Here is a 16,258-nt window from a genome sequence, read left to right as displayed (position 1 = left end):
AATAGCTTATAAATGTCCCCAGAGAAGTTTTCCCCCACCATTTTAATCTTTGAAAAACCTTCCATATTCTTTTGATCCAAGATTTCAATGAGGTAGGTTATGTCTTTAGTCTGTTCAAAATTTCATATTTTTTTAAATCTAAATAAATTTTAGTTAATATGTTTAATAAATTATAATAGAATTCTATGGTATCAATGTAGTTACTTATGATTTTTTGGTTATTCAACTGTATATGTAAAACCCCCAAAAACAAGTTTGATATCTTCCACATGCAAAATTTTAAAAGGCTTAGCAACCTATGTCCAGCAGTTGCAATGTGACTGCATATTACAAAATACCAGTCCACTGAAACACAGGGAAGCCTAAAGGTCAGTTTTACGAGGGCTGTTCAAAAAATATGCGGACTGTTTGAATTGCGCAGCTCCAGTTGGTTCCAGGGGAATCTGCTTGGTGTCACTAGGTTCGCACAGATCAGCTGATTACGACGCCATTTCCCGATTGCAGATATCTTCATTTGTATATTAGCTATGCGGTTTTAAGTGAAGTGCAATTTTTTCGTTTGGCAGATTTCAGAATGAATGACCTGAAGGAGCAACGACTTGCTGTGAAATTTTGTGTTAAACTTGGAAAATCTGCGACTAAAACTTTTGCTATGCTTAACATAGCTTACGGTGATATTGCTATGAAGCATACGGCATGTTTCAAGTGGCATGAACGTTTTAAGGATGGTTGACAGTCCATTCAAGATGAGATTTTGACCGAAAAATTGAAGATGCACCGCATTGCTGCGAAATTCAGCCCTCAGAACTCGTAAGTTTTTGGCCAAACACTCGATCACTGTTCTTCCCCACCCCCCCTACTCACCTGACCTTGCTCCTTGCGATTTTTCTTGTTCCCCAAACTCAAAAGACCCTTGAAAGGAAGAAGATTTGAGACGATTCCCGAGATTAAGGGAAATGCGACGAAGGAGCTGGAGGACATTACAAAAGAAGTGTACCAGGACTGTTTCAACAAGTGGAAACACCGTTGGGATAAGTGTGTGCGTTGGGGAGGAGAGTACTTTGAAGGGGTCCCAGGCCTGTAACTTCTAAATAAAGTACATTTTGTTTTATGACGTCAGTCCGCATATTTTGTTTAACAGACCTCGTATATTACTGAATACCTAATATGAGTGCATGTACACTATGTCAATGTAAGTTACGTAATGTTAGCTAGGCATGATTGGAAGGTCAATATAATAAAAAATAATAAATATACAGTAAATACATGTTAAGTTAGAGCCCCCACATAGTTAGAATATAGAACATAACAATATAAAGTATTACTGAAAACAAACATTTGAAATGCATTTGAGATTTTGGGGATGAAGAATAGTTTTTAATCATAACATGAAATTACGTTGCACTCGGACAAGTAACAAAACAGATTATTTTCACAAACAAATCTTCAGTAAAAATACTTCATTAAAAAATCAGAATTTGTGTATAGAATATACTTGTAATCTTTACTGAAAGTTTAACAAAATTTTTGAAGATACACATGCAGTACCGAAAGCTAAGAGTGCAAATGTGTAGAACCTGTGTATATCATAAAAGCCCATAGTGAAAGGGTTAGTAGGTAGGATAAATTTTCCTGTTAAAATTAGATTTTGTGTATATAAAATACACTGCTGGCAAAAATCGTTAGGCTAATGGATATAAAGAAAAAATATTCATTTTGCATTGTTAGACTTAACCACTTATTTGAGTAGAGCTTCAAAAGATGAAAATAAGAAAAGGGAAAATAAAAAAAAAGTTTTGAAGCATTTAATAGGAAAAATGTGAACACTATGAAATTAGCCTAAATACTAGCTGGTCAAACATTTAAGACCATACCAGAAAGAAGTCCTAAACAGGGTAAGAAATGCCCAACAAGAGGTCTCAGATGAGAGTTGCATGGCCATCATTGCAAATAACTTCAAACATTTGCTTTGAAATGGTCGATATAATATTTGCAGAAGGCTGGCTGGAATGTTATTCCAAGTGGTGAAGATGGCTTCACAAAGATCATGCACAGTTTGGAATTGACATCCATTTCTATAGACTTTCCTTGCCATCTATCCCCAAACATTTTCAATGAGGTTTAGTTCGAGCAAACATGCTGGATGATCCAAAATAATCACATTATTTGGCACGTAAAAACGTCCTTTGTCCAGTGGGCATCGTAGATTTCAGAGTTATCCTGCTGAAAGATCTAGTCATTTCCACACAAGTGAGAGCCTACAATCAACAAGGAACTGAAGCTCTATTGTTCCATGGAAGGAGAAAGCACCCCAGATCATGATGGAACCTCCACTGCTGTGTTGTGTAGAAAATGTCTCCAGTGGGATATCCTTATCGTGCCAGTAAGGTTGGAACCCATCTGGACCATTCAAGTTAAATTTTTTCACATCAGAGAACAAAACCTTCTTCCACTTTTTCTACATCCCATGTTTGGTGCTTCTCAGCAAAGTTTAACCAAGCTGTTTTGTGGTGTGGAAGGAAGCATGACCTTTGAAGAAGTTTATGGTTTTTAAAGCCTTTTTTTCATAAATCCTGTCTTTTTGTTCTTGAGCTGCATTCTGCATCTGTAAGGGCCTTAATCTGGGTCGATGACTAGCTGGTGTCTTACCAGACAACCTGTCAAATCCTGCTCAATGCCGGCAAAATTTTCTTGGGCCAACCATTTGAAATTCTCATTCCATATCCCTTAGGGTCTTTTAAGAAATTTGCAACAGCAGTTGTACTACACCCAATCTCACCAGCAATGGCACGCGAGACCTTCAAGAGAGACCTGCCACGTTCAAACTCTGTCAACTTTTCAGCTTTTGCCATGTTTTTACCCAGTGTAACACAGGAGATGTCAGTGGGAAATGTTGACAATGCTAATGCTTGAACATAAATTACTAAATTTCGTTACGTGTTTACTGATTAATGCTTCGTTTCAATATGGTCTTAAGCTTTTGACCAGCTAGTATTTATGTTAATTTCATAATGTTCACATTTTCCATATTAAATATTAAAAAAAAGTTTTTAAATTTTATTTTCCCTTTCCTTATTTTCATCTTTTGAAGCTCTACTCAAATAAGTGGTTGAGTCTAACAATGCAAAATATATATTTTTTCTCTATGTTCATTGGCCTTAAGATTTTGGCCAGCAGTGTACTTGTAATCTTTACTGAAAGTCTAACAAATTTTGTGAAGATACATATGCAATATCGAAAGTTAAAAGTACAAATACTTCATGTATGCAAACGTGTAGAAGAACTTGTGTATATCATAAAGCCCCTAGTTAAAGGGTCAATAGGTGGGATAATTTTCTGTTTTAAATCATTTGACTCTTTTAACCTACATTTTGTACTTGTATATACAAATGGTTGAATAAAGTCATGGTTACAGTGATTTGGGTGGGTATTCTTGATATGTAAATTACCCTTGTGTAGTCCTTATACATTGTTAAAAGCTATGTTGGAGAACAGGTTTTGTAGTTCTGCTATGATTTCTGGATACTAGAAGAAAGACAAATGGACATGATCACACTTAAAAAAGTGCTGTTCAAAGAGAGAAGATGGATAATACAAGTAATTGAAAGACACAATGTCTGGTGCTGCAGTAGTAGCAAGTACAGTTGTTGATCAGTAGAAATGTGTATGGTACAATGTTTAACAGTGGAGAAGTTCCTATTAGATAAGAATGTTGATCATGCTGGCTAAAGAAGATGGCTAAAGGAAGCTTCTCACCAACCACAACTATCTTAATGCTTAAAATTATTTATTTCATGTGCTTTACAATTGGGTTCGTGGTACTGTTTGTATAAGCATGCAACCCTCATGATCTGCTCGAGGCAAAAGTGACTAGTGATGAATCAATAATTTTTATCTTAAAATTATGTCTAGAACACAACATGATAGAAGAAAAATGTTCATTTTTGATGCAATGTAAGAGAAAACAACTGAGTTAGAAATATTTTCACTGATAGTATGATGCAAATGCCAGCTAAAACTGAATCATGATTAAATCTATACTTGAACAAGTTTATTTGGTTTCATCCTCATAGATCTCTGTCCTATATTAAAACTGTCACTTGTATTTTACACTAGCTCAGGGTTTTAAACAAGTGCTCATAAATAATTTTATATTCGAACATTAAATATAATCAAATGATTATAAAGTTTCATTTCTGTTGGAAAACTTAAAAGTTTACACCAACTTGATTTCTTCAAGCCTCCAATTACATTCTTTATACTTAGATTTGTGTAACTGAAAATATCTTACAAACAAAGCTTCTTAAATATATATACATAAAAAAATAACTTTCTTGAAGAGTCATGAGGTCAGTTTTATGAAAGAAAACAAAAGTATGATGAAAAATATTTACTTGTAATCTAAACTTGGATGCTAACAATAAAGCAAGTTAATTATGTTGCATAACAAAAATGAGGATAAGAAGCTTTTAAAACTATGTTGTTACATTTAAAATACAAAAAAAACTGGGAAACTTCCTTCTAACATGTTTAATACACTTGTAAAAAAGCATTACAAACCAGATTTATGTTGATTTTGTTCATTAAAACATTTGTATATATAAACCAATGTTAAATATAATAACCAAGTAAAATATGGAAATAATGGACTAGCATATTCACAACTACAAAATCACAAGTAATGTATAACAGGTTCTCATACTATTTTCTTAATATTAAGTTTTAGGACTTCTTACCAAGGCAGTAGAACCAAAAATCCAAATTAAACTATCATATTTGTAATAGTAACCAGTATAATCTTTCAATTTTATTAAATTTTAAACCTTAAATGTTTAGCATAATGCAGGTATTATTACTCGGTGACTTTTATCACTAGTCTTTAAACTAGTCATAAATATTTGACAGTACAAAGTACTGAAAAAGCTCTTTATATAGAGTGAAAATAAAACCATAAAGCTACTTCTAGCTTAGCATCATTATGGTTACTATAAATTCCAAACTTCACACTGGGATTTGGGTCACGTTCACTCAAAATACAATATAAATTAAGATATAACACGTGATTTTCCAAAGGTATAAAACAAAAATTCTGGGTTCGTTATCCTCGTTAATATGATCAAACTGAACATTTTTTAATGGATACATTAATAAAGTATTTATATTTCAATCAAGTCCCTGTCTGTCACTGGTTAAGATTATCTTTGAAAGAAATATGTAGAAACAAATACATTCAATAAACAATATTTTAAACAAATAACTAAACTGCCAATTGTGCATCTCCTTTTTATCAAAACAAAGCATTAAGATTCCTTACACACAAGGAAGTAAAACCTAACCCCTTTATTATAATTATAAAAATTTAACATGTCTGTGCATTACCAAAAATATTACCCATAAAAGAAGGAGCACCATCAACTAATAAAAAACTGCATTTGTGAAATACATTATCCATGATACATATATATGGGTATATAACCGTACTTCACTCTAACAGCATGTTACTGGCCTTGACTGCTAAGTGTTCATTTACACATTCCTCTCATAATTCTTAGTCCTTATAAATAACAGCACCTCCACCTGGTTTAGTTGGGAATACAGCAGTATCAAACAATTCTTGACGTCTGAAGTGTTTGCTGTAATAATTTTTTTTCAGCTCATCCAAAAATTTATTTACCTTTTCAAAAGGTACAAGAGAAACTGTACAACCTCCCCATCTGAAAAAAAAAAAAAAAAAAAGTAAATAAAATATGAGAACTCTTCCAAATTAGACACTGGCACATACTACAATGCCAAAACACTGTGTGTAGAATTGTTTTTCAGGTTGAACTAATTTCCCTTAAAGCAACAAAAGAGGTAAACAGAATAACAAGAGATTCAACCAAGAAAGTTATTTTGAGATTATGCCAAATTATTTGAATAATGGAGTTTGAGAAAATACAGAAACAGAATATTATTTTAATCTTTATTCAAAAACACTGTATAAACTTTCAGGGCTTGTTGGACATTTGACTGAAGAGCCAGATCCAAAATTTGTTATTTTCCTACACTAAATATACATCTTCTATATATACTAAATCACATAATAGCTTTTCTACTTGGTGCTGCCAAGTTACAGTTACAACAGAAAGTGTTCATACCCCTGCATTGCGAGTAGTTTTTTCCCTCATCACTTGAAAAGTATTATGATTAGGATAATGAAAGTAGAGTACATTAAATATTATACTAACACACATCTACATACATTTGTATGTAAATTAAACGACAAATAAACTGTTTATAAACCAATAACCAATCATAGGAGGGGCAGAAAGTGTTCGTGCATCTACTTTAATGGTCAGTTGTGAAGCCTTTCAGGTGAATTACTTGATGCAATCTCTCCTCATAGCCCTCCATGATCATTTGACAGTACTCAACTGGCATTTTCTTCCATTCTTCTTCATAAAAGGCCTCCAACTCTTGCAAGTGTTTCGGATGATGCTGATGAACCCTGGTCTTCAACTCATGCCAAACGTTTTTAATCGGGTTGAGATCGAGTGACTGCAATGGCCACTCCAGAACGCTTATATGGTTCCTCTGCAACCAGGATCACACATATTTCGACATGTGCTTAGGGTCATTGTCGTGTTGGAAGATCCAACGATGCCCAAGCCTCAAGTTCCGAGCATAATTCTTGATACAAGTGCTTAATATATCAGCGTACTCTTCTTTTTTCATTATTCCATTGATGCATTGCAGGCTGCCTGCACCAGAAGAGCTGAAGGAACCCCATAGCATGATCGAGCCACCTCCTTACAGAAAATATAGCAAACATCGTTGTATGGCCGAAAAGCTCTATTTTAGTCTTGTCTGACCAAAGAATACTCTTCCAATAGGTAAAGAGTTTATCTACATGCTTTCTTGCATACCGCAATCGTGCTTCTAAATGAACAGGCTTTAAACATGGAGTTCTATGACGACGGCATGCTTTGAACCCAGAAGAGCATAACATGCTCGTAACTGTAGAGGTGCTTACTTCAACCCCAGTTTCTCTTACCAGTTTCTGTATGTCATTACGTGTTAAACGAGGGTTCATACTAACTTCTCTGAGAACCTTCCTCTTGGTTCTCCCTGGAATTTTGGTGGAGCGTCCAGAACGAAGGAGGTTAACAGTTGATCCTGTAAGCTTAAACTTGGCAATTATGCTTTGAACAGTAGATTTTGGCACATTAGGTTGTGTAGCAATACTGGAAAGAGACACACGAGACTTGTATTTTACAATAATTCGTTTTTTTAAATCACTGGACAATTGTTTCCTGTTTGCCATGATGATTAAGCAAATAATGATGGAGACGGTTCCAAATTGCTGGAAGTAAATTTTTTGCTGGCTAAATTCCAATAATTATGAACCAAGCGTCTAGTTCTGGAATGGTATAATGTAGTTTATTCACCAAACTAAACAAAATTTGTTTAGTTATATGGGAATAGTTATTGTTAGTTGTATGGGAATATCAGTTTTTTCACACGTTCCGAACTGTAGAAACACTTTCTGCTCCTCCTATTTTTAGTTATTTGTTTATAAACTGTTTATTTGTCGTTTAATTTACATAAAAATTTATGTAGATGTGTGTTAGTATAATATTTAATGTACTCTACTTTCATTATCCTAATCATAATACTTTTCAAGTGATGAGGAAAAAAACTACTCACAATGCAGGGGTATGAACACTTTCTGTTGTAACTGTAACTTGGCACCAAGTAGAATTCCCTGTAGCAATGGCATACAGTTAAACATAATTTAGTATTTTCTGTTGTGTTAAATTACATTTTACCATAAAATATAATATCATAATGCAAATCCTTCCAATGCAAACTTTAAATTTCTATCTGTGCATAACACAAAGTGCTACTGAGTTACATTCAAGATCTAATCAAACCACTTTATTATAAATTTATTTTAACTTTTCTATTCAAAGGCTTAGATTTATTTCACATTATTTTACGGTCATTACACAGTTGATTATATTGAGTGAATGGGTATAGAGTTAGGGTAGAAAAAATAAGATATAAAGTTTTATTTAAAAAACACTGGATACTTATGAGGAAGGTTTTAGAGATTACATAAGTGAATTGTAACAATTTTCAAACAGAGAAATGCATTTTTAATCTTATTGTGAAAAATATTTGTACTTAGGGCAGTCAACACTGACTCAATATATTCAAGAACAAAGTTTAAAAGAAAAATACTGCATTAAAAAAATTATTTTTTCTGTCTGTAAAGACTTGTAATGTTTGCTAAAAGCTTGAAGAATTTCATGAAAATATATAAAATGTACTAAGTTATAGTATGGAAACTGATGGGCATTTTGGAGCCCACAATGTTGCTGTAATCGAATTAGAGAAAAGTGGCCAGATGGAGGGAGAGATTGCAGTAAACTAAGTTGAGAACTACATTATGTTTTGTTTACATTAGGACTAAATATCCAATAACTTCACTAAATAAGTATGGAAATTGTAACAGTTCAGTATTATAGCAGTTGTATTTTTAAACTTGCAATGCATGTACAGCTTCATACAGAAGTCTACTGTAAAGCGTGTTTTTCTGTTAATAATACATACCCAGCACCAGTTAGTCTTGAACCCAATGCCCCTCCTTTCAAACACAGTTGCACAAGTTCATCAAGTTCTGGATGACTGCATTCATAGAGATCTCTGCAACTGACATGACTCTCTGTCATCAGTTGACCCAACAGAGAAAGAGAAGTCTCTGATTTTTTCTCACATATCTGTTTAAACCTCCACACCCGACTTGCTTCCTGGTAAACATGTAGGGCTCGCTGATATAACTAAACATAAAGAAAGTATAAACATTTTTTCTAACTAAAATATCACTACAGAGATACACAGGTATGCGTGTCACATTATTCATACTTAAAACGGCATTAGTTAAATTCTAAAAATAACAAATGATAAATTAAGATTATACATGACACTAAGACAACAACAAACAGATTTTATCTGATGTTATAGGTTACACTGTTTATTGAAAAATTGGAAGATATTGTAATCAACATAAAATATTTTAATGTTCTACAGTAATGTTTTTTTCAGTGCTTATGGCACAACCTAGTTACATATGAGTATGTTTTTTGCAAACTTTTAATTTAGAAAAATTATAATCTTAAATTTCAAGAGAAACATTTCAGGTAAAATAAAGAAATTGCTATGTTTTAGTACTATATTTGAAGAAAATGCAACAGTTGAATGATTTATTTCTCAACAATTCTGTTAGATTTTAAATCACACCTATTCAAAAATGAAACAAACAACTGTTTTTGAAATTTTTTTAAATAATTATATACTTTAAAAAAAGTCTCCTTTCATATCTTTCACACGAGTTTATTAAAACGACTAACAAAATAAACAATTTTTAAAAAATATTATCTCTAAACTTATGAAAATTATGGTAAATATTTTAAAATAAACTTAATGATGTTTGATTTTGAATAAAACTTAAGATTTGAATTTCCTCAAGCTAATGTTTATACAAAATTCTCATTTTTTTCTCCTCCCCTCCTCTTCAGTGTCAAAAACCCTGCTTTCAACATCAAAGTGGGCTTAAAAGTATGTAGATATCTTCAATCATTTTCTTGTTTTTAAATGATGGTATTCAAAATGGACCAGTTCCATTCATCCCATGTTGTAGTACAAGAAAGAACTGAAGGGTGTCAGCCACAATGGCCAAAATATAGAAAGAACATGGGTCTTTCCATCACACAAACAGATTCTTTGATTTCACACAGGAATGGCAATAAATGCAATGTTTTTGATTTAAAACTAGTCAGTTGTGTGAGAATACACTGATAATGATTATTGTATTTCAAATTGGTCACAGCCATGAGGAGGACACCTGCTGAATCAAATTCATTATCACTCAGTAGCATCCTTTTCTTAGCAAATCAGATTGTTTAAATTTGCTGCAATGTTGGAATTAATTTTAACAAAAACTAGTTAAGCCTAAATGACAGTTTCTTCACTTCTGACAATTGCTTAAATTTGTTCATATAATAAATTAATTATTTGTTAATGGAATTTATTAAAATATTTTCATGATTTGACAGTGATCAAATAAGCTTTCTATTGTCTAACTTGCTAACCATACTTTGAATTTTATTAAGCTAACATAACAACGATGAATATATACATAAATCAAGATGATTCATGCAATATTCAATTTGAATACACTTTGTATTAGATCAGGGGTGGCCAACTTGCAACTCTTCAAATGCTTATATGTGGCACCTTAGAAAAGCATATTTCACTATGCCTGTAATTTAAGGTAAACTGTTTTCACTTGAGATGTATACTAAAATCTACAAAAACATGTAGTGAATAGGTTTAATTCATGTTCCAGTATATATAAAATAAGAGTATTTTGATAAAAGCAACAATATTTGTATTACAAAATAAAAAACATTTGTGTTGTCTGAAACCACTGAGGTGGTACAACTGGGAAACTCAATTTCATCTCAGACTTTATTTGTGTTCTTCTGTGGCAAGAAAGATTTTAGAGAGTCTCCAGTAAAGTATGTTGCAAAATTCTGGCTCCCTCACTGCTGTGGGTCAGCCATCTCTGCAGTAGAAGATCCCTAAATGCTAACTTAGTGAAACATTTAAAAAGGATTGGAATAAATATCTGGACAACTATATACTTCTTACATTCAACATATTGTGTATCATAGTTGTCATAGTCATATTTTAACAGAATTGCTTACTTTAAATTCCTGCAAGAGCTTTGTGTTTGAACTAAGCAGAGTAGATTCAAGTTCTGAATCACTTAGTTCTAGGATCTGACAAACTTCAGCACGGCTATATGGGTTTTCATGAAGCACTTCCTTCACTTTCTTCTCCATCTGGTCTACAGGAATATTGGCAAGTTCTTGCACATCTTTCAGCTTAGTTACTTCTGTTATATTCAGTCCACAGCCTTTGGCTAAAATCTATAAATGTGTAATAAATATACTTATAACAAAAAGTGCTTAGAATAGCATTGCAAAGTAAGCAAAGGAAAGAATACCAATGTTCATTTTAAACTTAAAATAACTCCAAGTTAAAAATATGTATTCAACAAAATATGAAAAGTATTCCAATACATGAAGCACTTCAATCACAATACAGAATACAGTGATACCTTCGGTGCAACCAGAATCTTAGAAAAAAATTTTTCACCTTTTCTTTCTTTAATTTCTAAACTAGAAAAATGTAATTAAAAATATAACTGTCACCAATGGTAGTTCTAGATTTCACTATTAAAACTCATAATTGATGTAAAGTGTTACAAGTAAAGGAAAAAAACAAAATTTCTTTTGTGTATTTTTACAATTTTATAAAAAAGGAAGATAAAAAACAATTTCTTCAATTTGCCACACATTACTGAACTAGACCAAATTCCAGAGAATTTCACAGCTAATAAGCAGCCCTGGACAAGGGTTTAGTACCAAAGTACTGAACTGGAGATATTATACAGACAATTTTATATGTTTTCATATTGCATGGTATTTCATAGGCAGTGCAATACCATCACAAACTGATCACTTTTGTAGAACGTATAAAACAGCCCTTTTCAATGTAAAATATTCATACAATCAAATCATAAACATGTTCAGGTTGGGGATTTAAATCTTATAGTACAGGGAAATCACTTGTGTGTATTAGTATTAGAAAACAAAGTAATACTGATCAACTTGGAGCATCAGGCCCAATCCACACAAAACAACAAAAACAGGAAAAACATCAGTTGTAAAAGCCATCAACATATCCAAGGCAACAGTATGCAATAAAATCAAGAATGTCCATCTGGAAAAGTTACACAAGTCAGTTGTACAAAAGCTGTTTCCACAACATATCTGTTTAACTATCATATTTCTCAAACAGCTGAAGAATGCAACAGATATCAACCCTTTCCCTATCAGCTCAGTTTAACTTACGAATTTATCTACACATCTGTAGATGTTAAGTATTTGCACTACCTTTTGATATAGCATGTATATCTTCATAAAATTTGGTAGACTTTTAGTAAAATTAAGCATTTTGTATATAAAAAATCATTTTTTAATGAAACGTTTTCATTAAAAGTTTGTTTGTGAAAACAGGTTCATTACTAGAGTGCAAAGCAATTTCATATTATAGTTAAAAAAATAATAATTCTTTGTCCCAAAAATCTCAAATATTTGCATAATCTCCAAAACATCCTAAATATGTTTGAAATGTTTGTTTTCAATAAGACTATTTTGTTATTTTCCATACTCTTAACTATATGGGGTCTGTCACTTGATATATATAAATTTTTTTTTTTGTTTTTATTATTATTATTATATTGACCTTCCAGTTATAGCTAGCTAACCTGATGCATGCTCACTTATGTTAGGTATCCAGTAATATAAAACTGACCTTTAGTCTTCCTTGTCTTGTCTGTGTTTTAGTAGACTAATATTTTGTAATATACAATAATTTCAATTATTATACATATACAGACTATTACTATTTAGAAATATATTAAACTTTTCTTAAAATATAGAACAATAAATCAAGAAGAAATCAAACAATTATCTCTTCTCACTATGATTTTTGTACTTAGTTGCTGCTTGACATTTGCTAAACCTTTTAAAATTTTGTATAAAATACAATATTTTTAGGTTTAACATATACAGTTGAATAACCAAAAAATCAAAAATAATTTCACTGATACTACAGAATTACCACTATAATTTATTAAGTAACTAAGATGAAACTTCAGAGACTAAAGACACAACCTACCTTCTTGAAATCTTGGTTAAAAAGACCATGATAGCCTTTTCGCAGATTAAAATGGCTGAGGAAACCACAAAAGGAACATTCTAAGCTATTGATTGGTTATTCACATCTTGTATTGTAGTGAGAGTATATAGTAAATCTTTTCAGAAAATGGAAAGAGTTGAACGAGGCCACCATGTTTGATTTAATACATAAGCCACATCTCAGGAAAATAAAAAGATACAAGGTTCTTATTTTATATTCTAGCTTCTCAATATTTATAATTTGAGTTCCTAATTTGTATGAAACTATAGACTTGGTATTTTGACATTAAAAACATCTAATTTTAAACAGTGCTGTATTCAAAATACCATGCAACTCACTAAAATGTGTTATTTTAATATACTCTTCAAAAAAAGAAATGCAAAAGGCAAAATTTGAGACATATTGTTAACAAGTTTATTCCAGGTAGTTCTGTATGACATGTGTGAAACTTTGCACATTCACTGCTGAACATCCCAAGTCTGCAAAGGCGAAGTCCACGCTCACTAGTTGAAGTTTAACGTGACTCAACGTCAATAATGAGTATGCCCCCTGTGAGCATCAATAACTGCTTGGCATCTCCTGCCCATGGAAGCAATGAGATGATGAATCACATCCTGTGGAATGGCTATCCACTCAGCCTCCAAAGCTGCTGCAAGCTAAGGTAGAGTTCGCGGTTGAGGTTGTCGCCGTCGCAGACGTCGGTCCAACTCGTTCCAAAGATGTTTGATGGGGTTTGAATCTGGTGATCTGGAGGGCTAGGGAAAAACGTTGATGTTGTGGTGTCTCAAGAAGACAGTGGTGAGTCGGGCTGTGTGAGGACGGGCGTAGTCATGTTGAAAAACGTCGTTGACGTTCACCATGATGGGTTGCACATGGGGCCTAAGAATCTCGTCGACGGTTGCGTACGGTCTGATCGGAAATCCTACGCAGCCCTGGTATGGTTGAGGCAGTAGACGTCGCAGTGGTGGTCCTATTCCCGAAGGCGACGTAACTGGATGTAGCGATCTTGTGCGGGCGTGGTCACACGAGGTCTGCAAGATCGTGGACGGTCACAAGTTGATCCACGTTGTTGGTGACTATTCCATAGCCTTGTGATGGTGCTTGGGTGGACATTCACAGCTCTGGCAACATCTGATTGAGATTCACCTGCTTCCAAGCAACCAATGGCGTTGTTGCGTTGTGCTTCAGTCAGTCTTGGCGTAACTGTATTGCATGTCGGTGGCTTAACACTGAGCTATGGAAACCGAGTACCTGTCACTTTTATAGGGATTTTGCACATGCAGATCTCTCAAACAAATTTATTGGACACGCATGCGTTTTGGCGAAAAATCCAATGTTTTCCTCAGTTTTCAAAGTGCACAACTTGTATTGTCATTTTGGTCTGACAATCAGTGCCTTAACATGTGTAACATCACATACTCTGAGCTTGTAACGTTATTACATATATTTCTTTTTAAAATAACAAAAAATATTCCTTTTGCATTTCTTTTTTTGAAGAGTATATTTACTTTTAAATTAAAAATTTAATTCATATAATATTAAAATTTGAATTATAATCTACAATTTGATTCCAAACTTATTAACAAATTCATAAAATAACAGTTCAATTAGGTTTTAAATGCAAGTTAACGAATGCAATAACATGGCCTTTGATCCATGACCTGTTGCAAAAGGGTTAATGCTATTCCACATGAAAACATTCTGCCCACTCACTAGTTGTAGCATATATGGATTTTTGGGTGACTGAACCATTGAAACTGGAGCTGGGAAACCACTGTCCTAATATACTAAGTGGATTACAGAAAGCATGCATGGGCCAATGGTGACTTGAACAAAACAACTTTGTGACAGAACCTTTTGTAATGGAAACTATGATGGGTTATTATCACAATGCACAAACATCAGACAGCATGACTTGATGTGGAGATTTCAATTTACTACATTACAAAGGGCTAATGAAGAATATTTTTGCAAAATAATACTGAAGAAATAATTATTGATATTGATATGAACTATAACACACAGTAATTATAAAATATAACACTGATGTTATGGTATGAAAACTATACAGATATTCTCACACCTACTCATTTATGACTTATTAAATATACTAAAAGATACTTAAAGACAACTTCCACCACCCCCATACAAACTCTTCATAGATTCTGGTATGAGTTACTGCAAATTAGGTTATCTTCAAAAAGTGTCCCCAATTAACTAGTCTTTTAAAAATCATGTCTCTAGTTGGTTCTACTGAGTGACAAATAGTAAAGAGGAGTTCAATTTGTTGAAAGAAGACAATGTGAAGGATGATGACAGACAAACTTAAAACAGAATTTTAACTGGGTTAAGCTATAATAATGAAAACATGCAAGAGATGTTGAAAACACATATCTAAAATAACAATTATTCAAGGATATGAGTTATTTTTTATAAATACCTGCTATAAATTATGAACAAATACAAAATACATTTAGTTCAGCATTTTTTTTATAAATTTAAAATCATAAATGATAGCATTCACCCACAGATATGTTGCCATACATGCATTTTCATACTAACACTTTCCAACTAATGCCAAAATTAGAAATACCTATCTTTAATTTCAGCAAGATATCAGTCTTTGTTTACTAAGACAAAAAGTGATGAATACATTTAATTTTACATCTTCTGTGCTCTAATTCACAAAGGTTGTTACATAATGGATGAAAATTGGTGCCAAACACTTTTTCAATGAATAATAAAAGCCTATTGTTTACACTTCTCAAAATCAGCTAAAACTTTTTTTAATTTGAAATTCCATTAGGTTTATACAATCATAATAAGAGCATAAGAATTACATTTAGATGGTAAAAAGTTTACAGTAAAAAAATTTATTTCAACTCTTTATTGAAAATAGCACAAATTTTATAATAAAAATTTATACTAATTTTATTGTACTAAAGTTGCCATTTACCTAAGTTATAGGATAATTACTGTAAATAATATTAGTATTTTGCAAAGAAATATTCATATGTTAACAAGATTATGTATTTACTTCAGGTAACAGAACAAACACTGTCTGTATTTTTGCATATTATTAGTGTATGTTCTTTGGTGCATCATTTAATTTACTAATACCATTATTATACAGTATGTATGGTTAAGTGTCCTTGACATTTAAAGAAAAATAAAATTGAGTAAGAAATCTATTTCTTGATTTACATGTTTAATCTTTACTTAAGATAAACTAATTTAGTTTCATGTTATAATTTCAAGTCATTCCAGAAATAAAAATAACTTATCTTAAATTTATTTTTGGTGGTTTCAAGATTGGTCAAAATGACCGATTCCATTTTTAGTTGAGGTTAAGAAACTAACAGAGAAAATATAAGGTTTTAGTGTAAAAAAGTATTTGAAATATATTTAGGAGGTTTTGGGGGTTACACAAAAAGAAATTTAAGAT

At 32.4% G+C, this 16,258-nt stretch overlaps 1 protein-coding gene across 4 annotated transcripts in view; it reads right to left on the bottom strand.

Annotated features, from left to right (window-relative positions):
• Nucleotides 1-4,513: 4,513 nt before the first annotated feature.
• Galk (N-acetylgalactosamine kinase) overlaps nt 4,514-16,258 on the bottom strand; it is a 43,143-nt gene continuing 31,398 nt past the window's right edge. For all 4 annotated transcript variants that reach the window (XM_076488657.1, XM_076488655.1, XM_076488656.1 and 1 more), the window contains 3 exons: nt 10,752-10,976; nt 8,596-8,822; nt 4,514-5,714 (listed from right to left, as the gene is read on the bottom strand). In XM_076488657.1, the coding sequence (XP_076344772.1) occupies nt 5,549-5,714; nt 8,596-8,822; nt 10,752-10,976 (618 nt within the window). In that variant the 3' untranslated portion in view covers nt 4,514-5,548. The remainder of the gene's footprint in view (nt 5,715-8,595; nt 8,823-10,751; nt 10,977-16,258) is intronic.

This window comes from Tachypleus tridentatus, chromosome 2 (assembly GCF_004210375.1).
Source record: "Tachypleus tridentatus isolate NWPU-2018 chromosome 2, ASM421037v1, whole genome shotgun sequence".
NCBI classification, from domain to species: domain Eukaryota; kingdom Metazoa; phylum Arthropoda; class Merostomata; order Xiphosura; family Limulidae; genus Tachypleus; species Tachypleus tridentatus.
This window is presented reverse-complemented; position numbering and strand designations above follow the sequence as displayed.